Source organism: Pteropus alecto, unplaced genomic scaffold (genome assembly GCF_000325575.1).
Source record: "Pteropus alecto unplaced genomic scaffold, ASM32557v1 scaffold7, whole genome shotgun sequence".
NCBI classification, from domain to species: domain Eukaryota; kingdom Metazoa; phylum Chordata; class Mammalia; order Chiroptera; family Pteropodidae; genus Pteropus; species Pteropus alecto.
In genome coordinates this window covers 37649660-37667380 of record NW_006494614.1, presented here as the reverse complement: position 1 = coordinate 37667380, position 17721 = coordinate 37649660, and the positions used below count along the sequence as shown (strand labels likewise).

The window sequence follows — 17721 nt, the reverse complement described above, 5'->3', positions numbered from 1 at the left end:
GATCAAATAGCACTCGGTATACAAAAGAGATTCAAGAAATTTTGCATTTCCACCTCCTTCAGAACACAGGGACTAAAGAGGAAGAGGCAGGGAATCTGCAAGCAAGCAGAAAAGGAAGCTCACCATGGCCATTGCAGTAGTAGATCCACTTCTCCCGGTTCTGGGTTGGGGTAATGGATTTCTTCAGCCCTGCCTTTTCCACAATGGCACTGGGATCCTGCCGGGGCCCCTTTTTCAGAGTCCTTGAGCTTTTCCGGATACTGCACACCACAATCACCACAAGCACCAGCAGCAGGAAAAGCACAATCATCCAGGGCAGATGCTCATTGATATCAAAATGCTTGTGTAGGTTCTGTCTGAGATGGCCCCTCTTGACACCTTTGATGGGGGTGCTGGACTTCTCACCTCCAGTGGCCTCCATGGATGGCAGCAGCTTCAGGATGTGTCTGTGGTGGGAGCCTTGCTGGTGGTTGACTACCTGGAGGTTTGGGAGGGTCTTGTTCACACCTTCCTCCCACCTTGCTGAGCTTGTGTTGTCAGGGACTGTCCCTTCCTGGATGCCACTTGGTACCTTTGGTCTAACAGAGGCAGAAGAGTTGGATTCTGTTGAGTTCATGCCTAGAAAAAAGAGTAAGGAGCGGGGAAGAGCTTTTCTATATTTGGGGATCTATATATTCCCTCCTCTTCCTGGTCGTCTCCAAACCAGGCCAGATAATTAAAGAAGAGATGACCTTTGGAACTTAAGAATAAATTATATTGCAGATTTTTATAAAGATCTTAAAAGCACCTTTATTTGGAAGATAAAAATTAGACTTAACAGCTAAACTCATTCACTTCCTTGTGCCAAAACCAAGGACATTCTCAGGGATCCAACATCTGAACTCTACAGCAGCTTCTCTTGTGCTTCTTAAACTGAGCAAACACATGTATGTTCAGAGCTTTAGTCAACTCTTAGTTCTGACTACTCAGATAACTAGTTCAAATTTAACTCCTCTGTCCTTTAATTCCTTTATTCTTCCTGTCCCACCTATTGACTCTACCACGATGCAATGGTAAAATTAAGAATATGACTGAAATAAAGACAAGAGCTCAAACTCAAATCCAAGTTTGACCAGTGAAAGGTTTGATGTGACAGGTCAGTGAATAGAATAAGGCAGGACTTTCTTAGTATCTTCTATAATAGATAAATAAGATTCAGGCTGGCAGTTCAGTGGACTTTCAGAGAGGCTTCCACAAGTTGTCTTCATTAACAAGTGTGAGAGCCAAAGATTTTGAATCCCAACAGATAGACCTGACCTGTATCAGCCCCTGAGAAAAACCTGGTCAGGTCATTTGAGCTCTCTGAGCCTGTTTCTTCATTTCAAAATGGCAGTTGTAAGAAGGTCTTCTTTACAAGGTTATCGTAAAAGTCAAATATAATCACAAGCGAGATTATGCTAGAAGTAAAACTCAAGCTGGCTATCATCTCCTGAAAATTAAATTCAATCAAAAAGGATTTGAAAAGAAAGACTGAATTTTATATTATGCCAGAGATTCAAAATGAATTCTGAGGAAAACTGAAATACCTGATAAAGGGTATCGAGTTAAAATCATTAGAAAAAAATAAACTTCTTATCTTCCAGATGTGAATTTTAACTACCTTCAATGTGATACAAATTTGCTGATTTCCTGAAGCATCTTTCTTTCTCCTCTTTTGCCCCACCGTGGATCCAACATTCATCCTCCCTCTAGGAGGTCATTGTATTTTCTCCCCTTCTCCCTCCTTCTGACCCTCTGGCTGTGTCTACCCAGGATTGACTTCATTTTGGACTTTTAATTTGGAAGGGACCTTAAACATCTAAATCACTCATTTATTTGACAAGTTTAAACCAAAGCCAGAAGAAGTTCAGTGACTTACATGAGGCCACACATCGTCCTGTTTCTCTCAGTTCTTATTTACTAGTTTGATATGGCCTAGTTTTTAGATATCTGATCTCTAACTGAAAATTTCTGTGTCTTAATGTGTCTAAAGAAGCAAGATTTAATTAGTCACAAAAAGCATCGAGGGGTGACTTTGGAATATACAAAATGGAGAAAACATCCCTGGTACAGGCCCACTGTTGGTTAACTTCACTGGGCTCAAAGTTTTTCTCAAATAAATAACTCACGAGGTTAAGTTACCTTTGGGAACATAAGTGGAGAAAGGGACTTCATGAGATTCCATGTGCTCAGGGCGTGAAAAGATGGCTGTGCCAGGGGAAGGTAGGGTTGTACTGGAGAAGGACGGGAGTGTGCCACAGACGTTGTCTGTCTCCTTGGTCCCCGGCTTGATCACCACCAGGTTCTGACTCAGACAGTCTGTGTATGCTTTGCATTTCATCACACTAGAAGGCACATCGGAGAAGGTACCCCGAGCACACTGCTTACACCGCACGTCCTCGGTCTCCGTCCCTTTCTTCCGCACACCCCAACCCACAGGACACACCGTATGGGGGGCACAGGTACCATTAGACTGGAACATGCCAGGTGGGCAAGTGCATTCTCGGTCAGTCAAGGCAGCACAAGGTAATTTCTCAACCATTGGCCATGGGCACGGCTGGCTACAGTCATGGCATTTCTCTATGCCATTCTCATGCCTGGTAAAAGTCCCCACAGGGCAACTGCTGCAGACACGAAGGCTTGTGTTGGTACAGTGCTCAGACACATAGGTTCCTGCTGGACACTTGTCACAGGTTAGCACCTGGCCGGTGGCACGGTCAACGTGGTGGTATTTGCCAATGAGATTTGTGGCCTTCTGTTCCGGCTGAGCAGAGGTGGTGCTAAGGGATCCAAGCTGAAAGAAATAAAAGTGGTGGGTGGGGAACAAAAACCAAGAAGGTGTTATGGAGAAACAGAGGCAAAGAGAAGATGAAACAATCCCACCAAACCATCATCATTCCTGGTAAAGATCTGGCCAGTACTGTATCCTCCTAAGACTGGGCTGAAACACGATAGAAAGACAGAAACAAAGACTCTGATTGCGCCCAGGGCCTGACCTACTAGCTATGAAACTTTGGTTTCCTTGCCTGACCTTTGCCTCGGCTTCCTTTTCTTGCATCTGTAAAATGAAGCTAACGATTGAGAATACGAAAGTGAACGCACTGTGTAGCTCATATTAAAAATGCTTCTTAGAAGTCAAACATCCTAATCAAGAAGAAAATAACTTGCTGAATAGTTGTCTTCCTTTCTATGACATGTTAGGTTACCATTTCTTGATACCAAGACAAAGCAACTGAGAAGTAGGATGGCATATATTCAAGCTGCTCTTCCATAGCACCAGATCACCAGGTTAGAGTTAACCATCAAGACATGGCATGGTTCGTTCAAATGTTTCATCTATGCAAAGTTTTTTGTTTGATTGACTATTTTACAAAAGAGAAGTAGGCTCATGGCATTCTTAATGTGCTTTAAACAACAGAGTTGATGCTTTTAGATGCATACCCTATCTGTTCAGCCTCTGAAGGCCATTGTCAATGAAACATGGACCTGCAGCCACCTAGGAGCCCAAGCACAAAGCTGGGCTCAGCAATAACTCAACAGACATTTAAATTTAATTGATAGAACAGAAACTTCACCAGCTGGATAGAATTTTATACTAGCTTCTAGAATGAAAACTCGGAGCAAAGGAAATTATATTTGTGGTACTAAATCCTGAGGTCCTTCTTGGGGGGCCGAAGTAGCATTTAAGAATGAATATTAAAAGAGAGCTTTTCTTGCTACCCGGGAAGAAGCCCAATCTCATCTGATCTCAGAAGCTAAGCAGAGCGGCACCTGGTTAGTACTTGGATGGGAGACATCTAGGAAGACCAGGTGCTGTAGGCGTTAAAAAATAAAAAGATAAGGGATTGTAAGCTGACAAGGTCCTTGCAATCTGTGAGGTCAATCAAGGGTTACCTTGCCTAAAAAAATTAAATAGATAGATAGAGATAGATAGTCCTTGCAATCTGTGAGGTCAATCAAGGGTTACCTTGCCTAAAAAAATTAAATAGATAGATAGATAGATAGATAGATAGATAGATAGACAGACAGACAGACAGACAAATACATAAAAGAGAGCTTTTCTGCATTAATGAAGATTGAGAGGTCCCAACAAGAAAATTTTCATTGTCTTCTATAAAATGGAGAAGATATGTGTCAAGAAAGTAGTGGCTGCCTCAACTACCAGCTATCCAACAAAACAAATTCCTTCTAACTTTGTCCCTGTGCCAGTAGCTGAGAGAATAAAGCAAGGATTTTTTCAAAGTTATCAGAGTTTCTGTCTCCTTAGCACCTTGAAATGTAACCTCAGATTCAATTCTCATCTACTTCAAATTTAACTATTTGAACCAAAAGTGACCCTTGAAGTTCTTTACCCTGTCCCAGAGCTGCCTCCAGTTACATGAGAATATTGAAAACAAATTTTCAGTTTATAAGAATACATTAATCTTTTCTTTAATCTGAGTCCAAAAAGGATAGTGATTGATTTTCTTGGTAAGAAACTTAACTTCATCTTCAACTCTAAAGAACAGGAATCTGCTTGATGATGATAAATTCTGTAATAACCTCTCTTTTCCCTTCTGGATTTTTTTTTTTTTTTTTTTTTGCTTCTTGTCTTTGTAAAATCAGCCCCAGCCCCAGCACAGCAGATGCATCGGATTGAGTAGCACAACTGCCATTTGGCAAGTACATGAAGACAAATCGTGTCCCAATATCTCCTACGCAAAGGACCCAACCCAAGAGGTTGCAAAAGAGGCTGTACTCTGCACTTAGCTCTGAGTTCTTTCATATCTAGTTTCTAAGAACAAAAGCAGTCATAGAGAGCTGCAGTGTTCTGGAAGTTTGAAAGATGTATAAATAATCCAAATGGCAGGTGATTACACTTGTGCAAATCAAATGAAAGCAGAGAACAGAACAGGCAATCTGGCCAGAGAGTGGTGGTCGGGGACAAACATCACTCTGATGAGCTGTGGGACCTAAGTCTGGCCCCCTACCTGGGCAGAGAGGCTGGGCAGTCAAGCCAGACACACATCCAAGGAGTGGCTCTGACAAACAAGCACAAGGGGACAGAGTTCACTTTGTGTGTGTCAGGACGTAGGGTTGGGGATTGGCTTTCTATAGCTTCATGTATCTCCCCAGGGTATACACTTCTAAATCTAAAGTTGGGGATGCTACTAGGTTCTGCATTAGTCCCCTGATTACTGAATTACCAGAGGTCTCCCTAGCAGGATGCAAAACCCACCTTCAGACCTCAAAGGTACTCATACATTTCTTTGTTCATTTAGAATAACTGATCAAGTTTCTAATTAAAGCCAAGCTCTGGGCTCTTTAAACTGCATCATATCAGGTAACCCACTTAAAACAATGTGGCTCTAAAAATTACCTCATGCTACAGTAGGCAATTCTAGCTCCTGGAAATAGAGCTAACACACAACAATGCCTCAGCATTCTCACCTGGGCTGAACACTAGGCATGAGATTTTTGCAAAAACTAGACACTATGAAAGCACTGGACAAATAAGCACTAAAGATCTACTATGTGTGTAGAAGGCACCGTAACATGGGCTAAGATAGAACCTTGCAAACTATTGCAGCCCTTACAGGCATTTACCTTCTAAAGCAGGATGGAAAGAAACAAGTAATTACATCGGTAATAACTTAATTTGAATTGAGATTACTCTGAGAAGGAGAAATAGATTCCTATGAGAGGGGGTTTAGCAAGCACTTCCTAACTCAGGGATATTAGAGAAATATCTTCAAATACTTCTGAAGATTAGAGAAGCAGAACTTAATGAGGGGCAGGGGAATTTAGCAAAGGGAGCCCCAGAGAAAGTCTAAAGCAGAGGATGGTCAGCTTAGGAACGAAGAAGCTTATGTGGCTCTACCTCGAGATGCAACACAGTGGCCATAGATAAACTTGGAGAGGCTCCACAATTTCTTCCTAATCCAAAATGCACGAGAAATCACTATATATTTGTATTGGAGGTTGGGGATAGAGAAATATAATCACATTTGTGAATAAAAAAAAGTTATCTGGCTGCAGAGTGGAAGGTGAAAGTGGTGTGGAGGGAGAGTAGATGAGAAAACCTACTCGGAAGGTGAAAGCCAAGGTGGAAGTTGGGGGTAACTTGGACCAGGGTTGAGTTCGTAGAAAGAGAAGACAGTAGATCTGAGAGGTCAGATCAGCTGGATTTGGGGAATGATTACTTATGGAAGGAGAAATAGGAAGAAATCAGTGGTTTTCAAACTGGACTCAGGAGAGCACAGGACAGAATACAGTGCTCGGGGCTGCCCTGGAGGCCAGGGGCGTGCACCTCAGGGTCACAGGCAGGGACAGGAGGTAGAGGGATCCAAGCTCGCCACCTCTCCCTCAAACACGGAAGCTCTGATTTACCTATTTACTAAAGGGGCTTCCACTCACAAATTCATCTTAAGGAAGGTTTACTCCTATACAAAATTTGCAAATCACTGTGCTAGAGGGACCTCTCTAAGAGCTCTTCCAATTCCAGAGTTAACGGCTAAACCCATCTGAGCTACAAAGCTGGAGAAACTGTTTCCTGGGCTCTTCATCCTCACTAAAACCATGCGGAGGAAAAGTTGGCAATGTCTCTTTCCTTTAACAGACACAGGTGGCAGCTAAGAAAAGTTATTTTTCTAAGGCTTTTTAGTGTACTGAAGACTCGTGATCTAAAACTACAACTTTTTCCACCAGCCTGGTGGCAACCCTCTGGTTTATAAGAAAATTAAAACAATGTAACAATTATTCTGAAAGATAATTCTAGGGTGAAGCAATGGGTAGTGAGGAGCAGGGGGATCAAGTTCAAAAACAGTATTTAAGAATGTTCCCTATAAAATGTAGAAAACGAATTTAGGTGATACTTAAAAGCTACTGTTAGGGAAAACATCTGAATCAGGAGACAGTCATTGAAAAGTGCAAGGGAGGATGTGGTTCCACAGTGTAGCAATTAGCACGTTTGCTTTACACGCAGAAGGTCCTGGGTTCGTGCCCCAGTGCAGCCATGGTCCATGGTCTACAGCCATGCCACCCTGAACAAGCCCGATGTCTAATCTCGAAAACTAAGCAGAGTCAGGCCTGGTTAATACTTGGATGAGAGACTGCCTAGGAAGACCAGGTGCTGTAGGCATAAATGATAATAATTAGTAATAATAATAAAAAAAAGAAAAATGCAAGGGAATGAGAGCCGGAACACCCAAGGCTGGGTTCTACCTGATCAAGAGCCTGAATTCTCATTTGTACAGAGGAGGGGAAATTAAATCAGAGGTTCATTAAAGCCCCAGGCCTCAAATTTATGAAGCTTTTTAAAAAATTCACATCCTCAGTCCCATCTCCTGAGATCATGGAGATCTGCAATGGGGCCAGGAATTTGTTTTGCTTTGGTTTGTTGTTGCTGTTGTTTTTAAGCTTTTCAAGTGATTCTGATGCCCAACCAAATTTTGGAACCACTGAACTAAGGCCCGACCCCTCTGGCTTGAATCTTCTCTGATCCTGAGAAACACTTTGGAGACAGCCCAATTCCACTGTCAGAGCCCCCTCCTTCTACCTCTTTCCCAACCTGGCTCTTTTCGTTGTTTTAATATTGTTCTTTTTTCATTATTATTCTTATAATAAAAAATGAGCATTACAAAATAGAATAAAATGTTTAAAGTCTCTGCTCAAATCCACTCATCCCCAGAGAAACTCACTCTTTTTTGATGTGTATCTTTCTACACCCTTTTCTGAGCATTTATATGTAATGCACACTTACATAATTTAAGTTGGCTGCTTCAGTTGCTCTTGGTTTCTTTACATATCTAAAGCAGACAGGCTGTACATACTATTCTGTGATTTGATTTTGTTCATTTTTTTCCAATACTGCATCACTGAAATCTTTCTATATCAGAACATATAGACTACTTCATTCTTTATAATGGGTCAAGTTCTTTGCAACAGTATAGATATGCCTTAATATAGAAATACTTCCTACTAAGGACACGTAGATTGCCTCCTTGTCCATATGTCAGTGTACCATGCATTTTCCTCTATTCTATATTCCTCTCCTTCCCTTAACAATCCCCACCCATTTCTCTTTTCTTTCCTTCTCATCCCAAATGACAGCTACAGCCATGTTGCTCTCAGTCTTTTGAGGGCCGCTGTCTTCAAAGACAAAAGAAGTCTCCATGCAACTCATAACATGAAACTCCTCACTCCTCTCTACTAATATAACACAATATTAACATTGAAACCATATCTGTATTTTCAGCCTATGGGAAGACCAGACATGAAGAGAAAGGAATATCTGGGCAAAGATTTACAAAACAGAGTGTTCTTGTCCAGCCTCTGCCTTAAGATCAGTTTTATTTGCTTGTAAAATGAGCATGTTGGACTAGGTTGTATTAAACTCTAACTTTCATTAAACTCTGACCTTCAAGGCATCTGTGTCAAGTTCCACTGTCTTCACGAAGCCTTTATAATATTTCCCAGACACCCAGATTCCAAACAGATGAGCAAACTCTTCATCGCATTTCCTGTTTCTGTTCGTCACTTTGGTGCTAATTATATATTGTCTTGTAATGTTTGTCGATGGCCTCATAAGTGTATATAATGATCGTTAGCAGCACAAGGCCAAGGACATCAGGGACAACCGTGTAGATGGCATTTCCTCCCTTGCTCAACCACTTCAAAATGAAGATTATGAAAATAAATAAAGCATCCTCTGAGTTAGAGAGTCAGCAAACTAAATCCTGCATGCCACTTGTTCTTGTAAATAAGTTTTATTGGAAGGAACTCAGTCACTGATTTAGGTATTGTCTATGGCTGCTTTTCATGCTACAATGATGGAGCTAGATAGTTGCAAAAGAGACTATATGGCCTAAAACTTGAAATATTTACTACTTAGCCCTTTTGGGGGTGGGGGAAGTCTGCCAATACCTGTACTGATCAGTCAAGAGAAATGTCAAAAAATGCAGGGACTAGGAGTTCACTTACCGGAACCCTCAAGCCTCTTCTAGAGGCTAGCAATGAGTATTGAGGTCTTGGCTTTCTCTCTTGACACTCACTCTCCGTCACACACCAAATCTGATACTTTCGTCCCCTGATTGAAACTCTCAATAGCTTTCCACATGACTTAGAACAAAATGCAAAATCTTTCACAGAGATAGGGCATCCTCTGGAATGTCATCTCTGTCCTCCTCTCCCCCAACTTAGATTAGGTTTCACTGTCTCCCCTCATTCCTTTTTTTTTTCCTATATGACTACCATAATTTTACAATTGCACACTTATCCAGTTAAGTGTCTTCTCCTCTGGACCACAAGTTCCATGAGGACAAGGATGGAGTCTATTTTACATACCGATGCCATCCAAGGACAGTACCCAATTCATGGTACACCTGACAGGTGTTTGTTGACTAAATGAATGAATGAATTTGCAGATCATAAATAATAAGCAGCAGCAAATTAAAGTGTGGTGGTAGAGGAGATTGCTGGAGATGAGCACAGGTATAAAAGCAACTGTGAGAAAACCAAAAAGGCTCCGCCATGTAGCCATGCTAACTCAGAGACATAGCAGTCTGGCACCCTTCGGTGTAAGGGCAAATAATTTGTTTCACCCCCGAAGACCCTGATGATATCACTCTATTTTAACAGAACCATAACTGACTTATAAGAATTATGCTCAACATGGTGCTTAAGATGTAATTTTATATTACATTACAAGCAAATATAATGAAGAATTTTTAAAAAAAAAACCTCATTCTATAAAAAAGATTACACTGACTTGATGCTTAGAATTATAAGCAGCGTAATGAGATTATTCTCCATAAGTTATCTACATTCCACTCTAGCTTAAACTTTAGTTATTTGGAAAATTTCATTTATTCAGGACATGTATTTCACCATCAATAACGGATAAATGAGCAAATTTCAGTGTACCATCCCAAACTGCACAGCATGTAGGAACACTATAAATATTTATTGAGTGATTAAGTTAAAACCCAGGACAAAGCAAATTCTAAAGGAGGGAATGGGTAGCTGTAAAATGACCAGCTTCCAGGGTCTCACACTCACTGTGTGACTCACATCACCTATCCTAGCGTCACTTGTACTTTAGGGCACAGAGATGGACCTGACTGAAGACAAGAAGCACCCAGATGTGCTAATATGTTAGAATGTTGATACCAATTTATCTTTAACAATTCTTATCCCATGACCTCATCCTTCAAAAATTCTTGCAGTTTATAAGTATAACATATTTATGTTATTCTTGTTCCTTATCAAATTCCAATCATTTTTAATGGAATATGATGAAATTAAAGACAAGGATAAACTTTTATCTGCTCATAATGGATAAGCAGGAAGACCACTTATGAGTTTAATATAGAAAAATTTTAGCTGCATAAAACTAGTATTTTAATAGGAATCTCGGTTACTATGGATATTATAACAAAGTTAAGGCAACCAAGTTACTCTTGAAATGGTGACTATAATACATGCGAAAACCAGGCAGAGCTAGGCACCTCCAGAATTTCTGACCATTTTATTTTGAGCATCACATTAAATTTGTAACAGCGAGGCACTGACTGCTGGGAACTCTCTAGGTTTGAAGGGAGAAAAAGAATGTATGAAGAGGAAAATTCCAAGGATAAGCTTCCATAAAGCGCAGACAGAACTGCTCCCAGTTATGTTATATAAATTGGTTGGCTCTTGCATTTCCTACTATCCTCTCTGATTTAAAAAAGTCTTTTGTTGCTAGAGCAAAAGGAGGGACTGTTGTTAAAGCTGAAAATATAGAAAATGCCAAAGCTAGAACGTGCCGACTACAGGACTGAAAGGAGGCAAGCTTAGGGGACACTGAGAAAAGGAAAAAAATGGGCAAGACTTAACCCAAATATCATCTTCCCCGGAACCTGCAATGCAGATGAGAGTGCACACTCAGCATTCAGTCCTTGGCCCGCAGAACTCTATTTCTTTCCATCCACTGCAATTGCCATTTCTATAGGCTAAGACCCCACCTACGAGGAGAAGCCATTTTGTGGATAAGACAGTGGTAAGGGGATAGGGGAAATACTCTTCTGTGCTCGTTAAGAACTTATAGAATCCTTATACAAACCAATGCAAAACCAACACTGGTCAGGTGCAACAGTTCCAGCATGAAAATTATAAGCAAAACCTATTTTAGCCTGGAGGATGCTGAGCAGAACCAGTTCTACCAGTTTCTAGCTGGGGGGTCTGGGTAAGGGGCTCGACTCTGTGTCTCTGCTTCCTCTTTAGAATAAAGGAGATAATAGCAATACTTGCTCTCCTCAGATGGCTTTCACAATTGTTAATACAGATAAAATAGATAGAACATGTGTGACACAAGTAAGTGCTCCATAAATGTTAGTTATTTTAATTATCACTGCTCTACTTATTGTTTTACTATATTTTAGCTTCATTCCCTTGCGATTAGACAGTCTTTTAAAATTCCCCCAATTAAAATGCAAATATCCACTTCCTGAGAAATGTATCAAAGACTCCAGATTTTAAAAAGCTGTAATCCTAAAACATACCTTACTAGACTGGGAGCACACTACAAAACAACAACAATGAGGTAAAAGACAAACAAGGGGGCATTTCAAAACAGATTTAAAATATAAACTTAGTATATAGCAAATCAGAAAACACAAGAGAGAAGATTTACTATTATTGAGTGCACTCTAGATAAATGGAGAACGATTTAAGTAAGGATCTTCCAAAGTTTCCCTGATCTAATCCCACAAAATGTTAATGATTCCAGGGTCTAAAACATGAGTGAACTAACTCTGGTGTTGCTTCCTGTGTTTTTATAGCCCACAGACTAAAAGTGGTTTTTACATTTTAAATAGTTAGTGGGGGAAAAAAATCAAAAGAAGAATAATATGTTTGTGGCACATGAAAATTATTTGAAATTCAAATTTCAGCATCCACAAATCAAGTTTTGTTGGGACACGGCCACACCCATTCTTCTAGGTATTGTTGCTTAAGACTGCTTTCAAAGTACTACAAAAGCAGAGCTCAGCAGTTTCTGCAGAGACCACATGGTCCACAAAGCCCAAAATATTTACTTACATCTAGCTTTTTACAGGTAAAGTTTACTAATCCCTGGTCTAAAAGTTTAGGAAATGCTCCCGACTGCAGCCCTCCCTTAGAGAGGCATAATTAATATTAGCCTATTGATGGATCCAGGAGGCCTTGCAGACAATGGTGACTCAGTTGAACCCAGCACTCCCCAAACTTATTGACCACACAATCCTTTATCATCGCAAGGTGTATGAACAAAACACACTCATGTAGTCCTCACCAGCACCATGACGCTAAGGTCCAGAAAAGTCAAAAACCCAACATTAAAAAGATCAAAAATAAAATTCAAAGTAATCACAATAGTTTATTTAGCCCATCTGTAAAGAGAACAATTCCTAACTATTAAAACAAAATCAACATCAAAAACAAAGAAGATACTCTCAGACACAAAAAACAAAATGGGTTTAAGATTAACATAAAACTTTGTTATTAAATATTATAATATCAAAAGTATTAATACGTAAAAATACACGCCATATACAGCTAATACAAGCTTACAATTGAAAATGTAAAGAATTAATGCAAATGAGGTTAACATAAATTCCACTCAATAGTTAAGACAGAGGGCAACATGAGTAATTGCAAAAGAATCTATCACATGGATAAATTTATGACATTCCTAGCAACTACTATAATGTAAATTTGCACAAGCAAGGATCCGTACATATCTATAATATAGCAACATAAATTAATAAAAACGATGAGCTCCAATGCTGGCAGGCTTGTGGGATCGAAGGCACGTTGATAGGTTGCTAGTGGCACTCTAAATTAACTTGGTCTTTCTAAAGACAATCTAGAAACACACAGCGGGAGCCATAAAAGTGTTTGCTCGTTTCCTGTGACCCAGAATTGCACTTCAGGGACTACATCTCAAATACACCTCTCTTCTGAGAACAACCCAAAAGGAAAAAGAGCAATTGGTTTGTACAGAGACAACTTCATTGCTAGGGCTGCTTGCTTCCAGTGAGAGAAAACCAATCCAAGCGTCCAACAGCAGGGCGGCTCAACACACCGCCAACTGGCTATTTTTAAATGGCAGGCATGGAACCTTCAACTGACATGAAATCATGGATACCTCAAACTCAGTAATAAACATCCACACTTTCGGTTCTCCAATCCTACCCAATCCTCCCCCATCCTTCCCCTTCAAAGCAATCAGACCACCAGAGACTCAACTCAGGAACCAGGGAGTCAGCCTTGATGATTGTTTTCTTTCAAACCCATCTGCCCCCTCGTATCTCTCCAAAATCTTTCAAATCTATCTAGTAATCCCCATCTTCACTCACCACCCCAGAACCATCATCTCTCCCCTAAAGTACAGCAAAAGATTCCAACTGCTCCTCGCTTCTGCATTTTCTTCTTTAATTCATTCTCCAACAGAGCTTACTGAGTGATCTTTTAAAAAATCGAATTCGGGCCATATTATAACCCTGCTTCCACTGTACTCCAAGGGATGTCTTGACACCTGCACACCTTTAAAGGTCTTGTATGATCTGGCCCCTGACTACCTCTTCAGCCTCAGTCTATACTTCCTTTGCCCCTCTTCACTAAGCACCAACCACAATGACAGTCTTTCTATTCCTTGAACATGCAGGCTCTTTCTTACCTCTGGGCCATTCCACATGCTGTTTGTTCCCTCTTACTGGCATACTCTTACTTCTGCTCCTTAAGTAGCCTCTTCCTCCTTACACATCACCCCCTTCTGTCTTCCTTGATAAAGTATGAACTTCAAGAAGGAGGGACCATAAACAGTCTTTTACTATCATATACCTAGAGTCGAGCAATGTCTGACATTTAAGAGATGCACCGTAAATGTGTATTAAATGAATGAAAAATAGAAATATCTTCTCTGTAAGAGAAGAGAAATAGATATGTAAAGAAAAGCAGAACACAGGCAAGTACATACTCATTCATTTTAACTACACGTAAATGTTTATACACTGTCAAAACATAGAAACAAATTGGGAAGAAAAATAAAGAGAACTGTATACCCTCTAGGTTCTTCTAGTCTGCCAGCCTGATTAAGTTTTAAACATTCTTTGTTAATAACGCACTTACTCTTGAATTATAGCACATATTAGTGATATATAGCTCCAGTTCCAACGGTTCTCCAACTTTAGAATGAAGTTAGTTTACAACTTCTATGAGTCATGGCATTGAGCCAGAAACACAAAGATGAATAGTGCATTGTCTGTCATCTTTGAGAATTTGAAATGGAATATAAATATTGGCCCTGAGCATACCAGATGAAGAGAGAAGCATACCCAAATCTTGTCTGATTTGGTATTTTCCTGGACTTGGTTTTAACAAAAGATTTAAACCCAAGAGAGAAACTCTGGACTTCTGGAAGTAAAGGAAGAGTGAGGAGTGAATAACAACCAGTTAAATGATTCTGGGAAAACTGTCACCATTTGAATCTTTTTCTCCCTTCCCAACACTCCCACTTCTCCTAATCCTGATTAAGATGACCTGGCCATGTTAAGATTAAATCAGATAATGGTCTTTTTTTTTTCTCAAAAGTTCTTTGGGAGACCAGGATTCCAACCTCTTTCCCAGAACCAGTGATTAAATTTCCTCTCGCCTTTTGCCTTTCTTTAGTCTACACAGTATCTACAGTCTCTGAGGAGGTATGTTTAAAAGCTTGCTTAGGAGAGCTCTATCAGGAAGTGTGATAAACCTCACACAATCATGGAGTTAAACCAGTTTCTAAGAGACCTGAAATGAAAAGTTAACAAAGGAAATTCTAACAACAGATGATGCAAACCGATGCACTAATCCTACACAAATAATCAGGTTGGCAGCAAAGAAAACCCTAAACGGTCCTCAATTTCTCAGGATAAGTCAGTTGAAACTACATTGCTAAGCAGAACCCATGTCACACTGTTACTCACTAAGCAAATATTTTTCAATGACCCAGTAACAGGAAAGCAAAGTATCCATTCCCTATTTATAACATTTCAATTTTAAGAGTATCTTTCCATCTTAACCATGGCACCATTGCCCGTCAGAGTCACACCATAGGAAAAAAGCTTGCCAATGACTCCACGCCCTCTCCTTTCAATACACACACACACACACACACACACACGCACACACACACACGTTGCTCTTACTTTATAATCAGCCATCATTTGGGCTAAACTTCCAAGTGCCATCATGGAGCAGCAGTGCTCATCAGGTGGAAAGAGAATGTTCAACTCTCGGATAAAACCATTCCCTTAACAGGAAACAAAATTCCAGTAATTAAGGTTATTCATCTTCTACCCAGAACTTGGCAAAAAGAGCAGTGCGTAGAAGCCACGGTGGCCTAGATTTGAATCCTCTAACAGTTGCCAGTTGCTTGCCCGTGACCCCTCTTAAAACCTCAGCCCCTCAACTGTAAAATGGAGCTAATGCTACTACCCCTTGGACTTGTAAGATTTACTGAGATCATTTGTAGAATGTATTCAACATTGGTAAGTACTCAATAAATAGGAGTTAGCAATATCAATATCAAGGATTAATATTAACAGCCACTGATATTGCTTCCCTCTGAGTTCTCAGTTCTAAAGCCCTCTTGAATCCACAGCTGCTCCCATTTACTCTAGGACCCATGGACTCACTACTAAATCCATTAAACTCACATTCCTCCTCCCAAAACAGATTTGCAAATGGTTCTAAGCCACTGAGCCACTAAGCAATTCTGGTGGCAGAAGAGTGCATGGGAAATTATATAAAGATCATATAATGAGTTTTGCTATGACTTAGCTTACTAAGACCCCTCCTCCTGTTTTTGTTTTTGTTTAGAACAGTCTTACACATAATTTTCAAATATTCTAAAGAGAAGATAGGGCCATAGCTCAATGCCCTAACTACTCAACCACTGTGTACTCAGGCCCACCTGTCTGAAGTCCATCTTTTCCCACATTTCCCACCACTGCAAATGTCTGTTACGTCCAAGGCCAGGATGCTGACATACACACACACACACAAAAAAATCCAGATAGGGAGAAGACCATTCCTGGTGGCCTTTAGCACCCCTCAGGAAGAGTGAGATCACTACTGCTTTGAATCAACAGCCTAATAAAAGGGAGCCCCACCTCTCTAGAGCCCAAGTCTAGCACCCACTCACTGACATTCTGCCAGCTTCCTCCTGGGTTATAACCTCTGTCCAGCTCCTCTCCTCTTGGACTCAGGCTGGAAAGGGGAGGGGGTAGGAAAGCCAGGTGGCAGCATCCAAGCCAATTTTAGATTCCTATTTATTTTTGATATTTGACAAATACAAACACTGGAGCAAGGCCAGTATTTATTCATGATTTCCCCCCTATTCTTAAAGAATCAAAGTTCAGCAGCTGCTACTCCAGCAGCAACAAAGCCCATTTAGCTACTGCTAAATGGAAATTCAATTCTGGGGACCAAGTTGATTCCTTTTCTGACTTCAGTTTTCATTCTGTCAAACAGACATATCTGTGACTGCTGATCCAGACTGAGTCTGCTCCAAACAATTATCAGACAGATGTCCAAAGGCAATGAGATAACCTGGGTTCTTCTTGCCACAGAAGCAAAGCACTTGAGTTTGCCAGGAAGTTACCAGTGACCTGGCACCACCAGACTTTGCCTAGTCTGGTTGGGGAAAGAAGGCCAGCAGAATATTAGTGCTTACTGGAAGAGGCATTGCAGTTTCCACAATGAAAAGTCAATTCATACTGGCCCCAGAAAAGTCTGATGATGCATCTGACCATTTCTCGTCACCAAAAAAATAATTTAATAAAGGTTACTTAAGCCAATTATAGTTCACATGCTTTACAAAGGGCCAGCTGAGTACAAAACCAACTTACAACTTGCCTACGGGGGCTCCAAAGAGGCTTTACCTCTCCTCTTCACAGACTGAGTCAGTGTGAAGTTCAAGAGTGATGTCTCAGCCTTCTGATCTATGATGCAGAAAATACACAGACCACCTTCTAGAGCCAGCCCAGCAGCTCATACTTACTTGCCTCTATTCAATAAGGACATTCCTGGACAAAGGGGCCTTCTGCAAACTGTCCTGGAAAATATGGCATTAACTGTGCTTACCATATTCAACCATTTGATAGCGTATGCCCAGATTTAACTACAATAACATATGTAATTTAGCCAATTGATAGATCTCTTCCAATTTACTCTTGGGTTTTTTGTTTTGTTTGTTTTTTTTCTTTCCTGAATTTAAGTTAGTATACTTTCCATTACTAGGATTTTTTTTCCTGGCTGATTTAATTTGCTTGTGTATTTATTTACACTAGAGGTTTGTCTGTTTGTTTGTTTCTTTGTTTTGGACTGGACCTGAGGCAGGTTCAGCCATATGACTTCAGAAACAGTTCAGATATTTAAAAAAAAAAAAGTTTGATCTCATTCTATATACATTTTGACAACTGAGATGGGAGATTCATGGGATAAGTCAGAAAATTTGCATTCCAGTACAGGTCCGCATTTGCCATTCTGAAGATTATAAGTCACTTCCCTTACTGAGGCTAAAGTAGGTTATTCTGAAATGTGGAAGGTTTTTCTTCCTCTGACTTTCAGACTAATAGCCAAAATTAATTCAAATAGTTTAAAGATTTTCACATCAATCACATTTTACATATCACTTTTAGTATGTTCACCCACCAATTACATAGG

At 40.3% G+C, this 17721-nt stretch overlaps 1 protein-coding gene across 2 annotated transcripts in view; it reads right to left on the bottom strand.

The window, feature by feature from the left end:
- The window catches only part of TNFRSF21 (TNF receptor superfamily member 21), a 65848-nt gene that overhangs the window by 43834 nt on the left and 4293 nt on the right, over positions 1-17721 (bottom strand). For both annotated transcript variants that reach the window (XM_006926473.3, XM_025042681.1), the window contains exons 2-3: positions 2161-2812; positions 124-618 (exon numbers count right to left, since the gene is read on the bottom strand). In XM_006926473.3, coding sequence (XP_006926535.1) covers positions 124-618; positions 2161-2812 — 1147 coding nt within the window. The remainder of the gene's footprint in view (positions 1-123; positions 619-2160; positions 2813-17721) is intronic.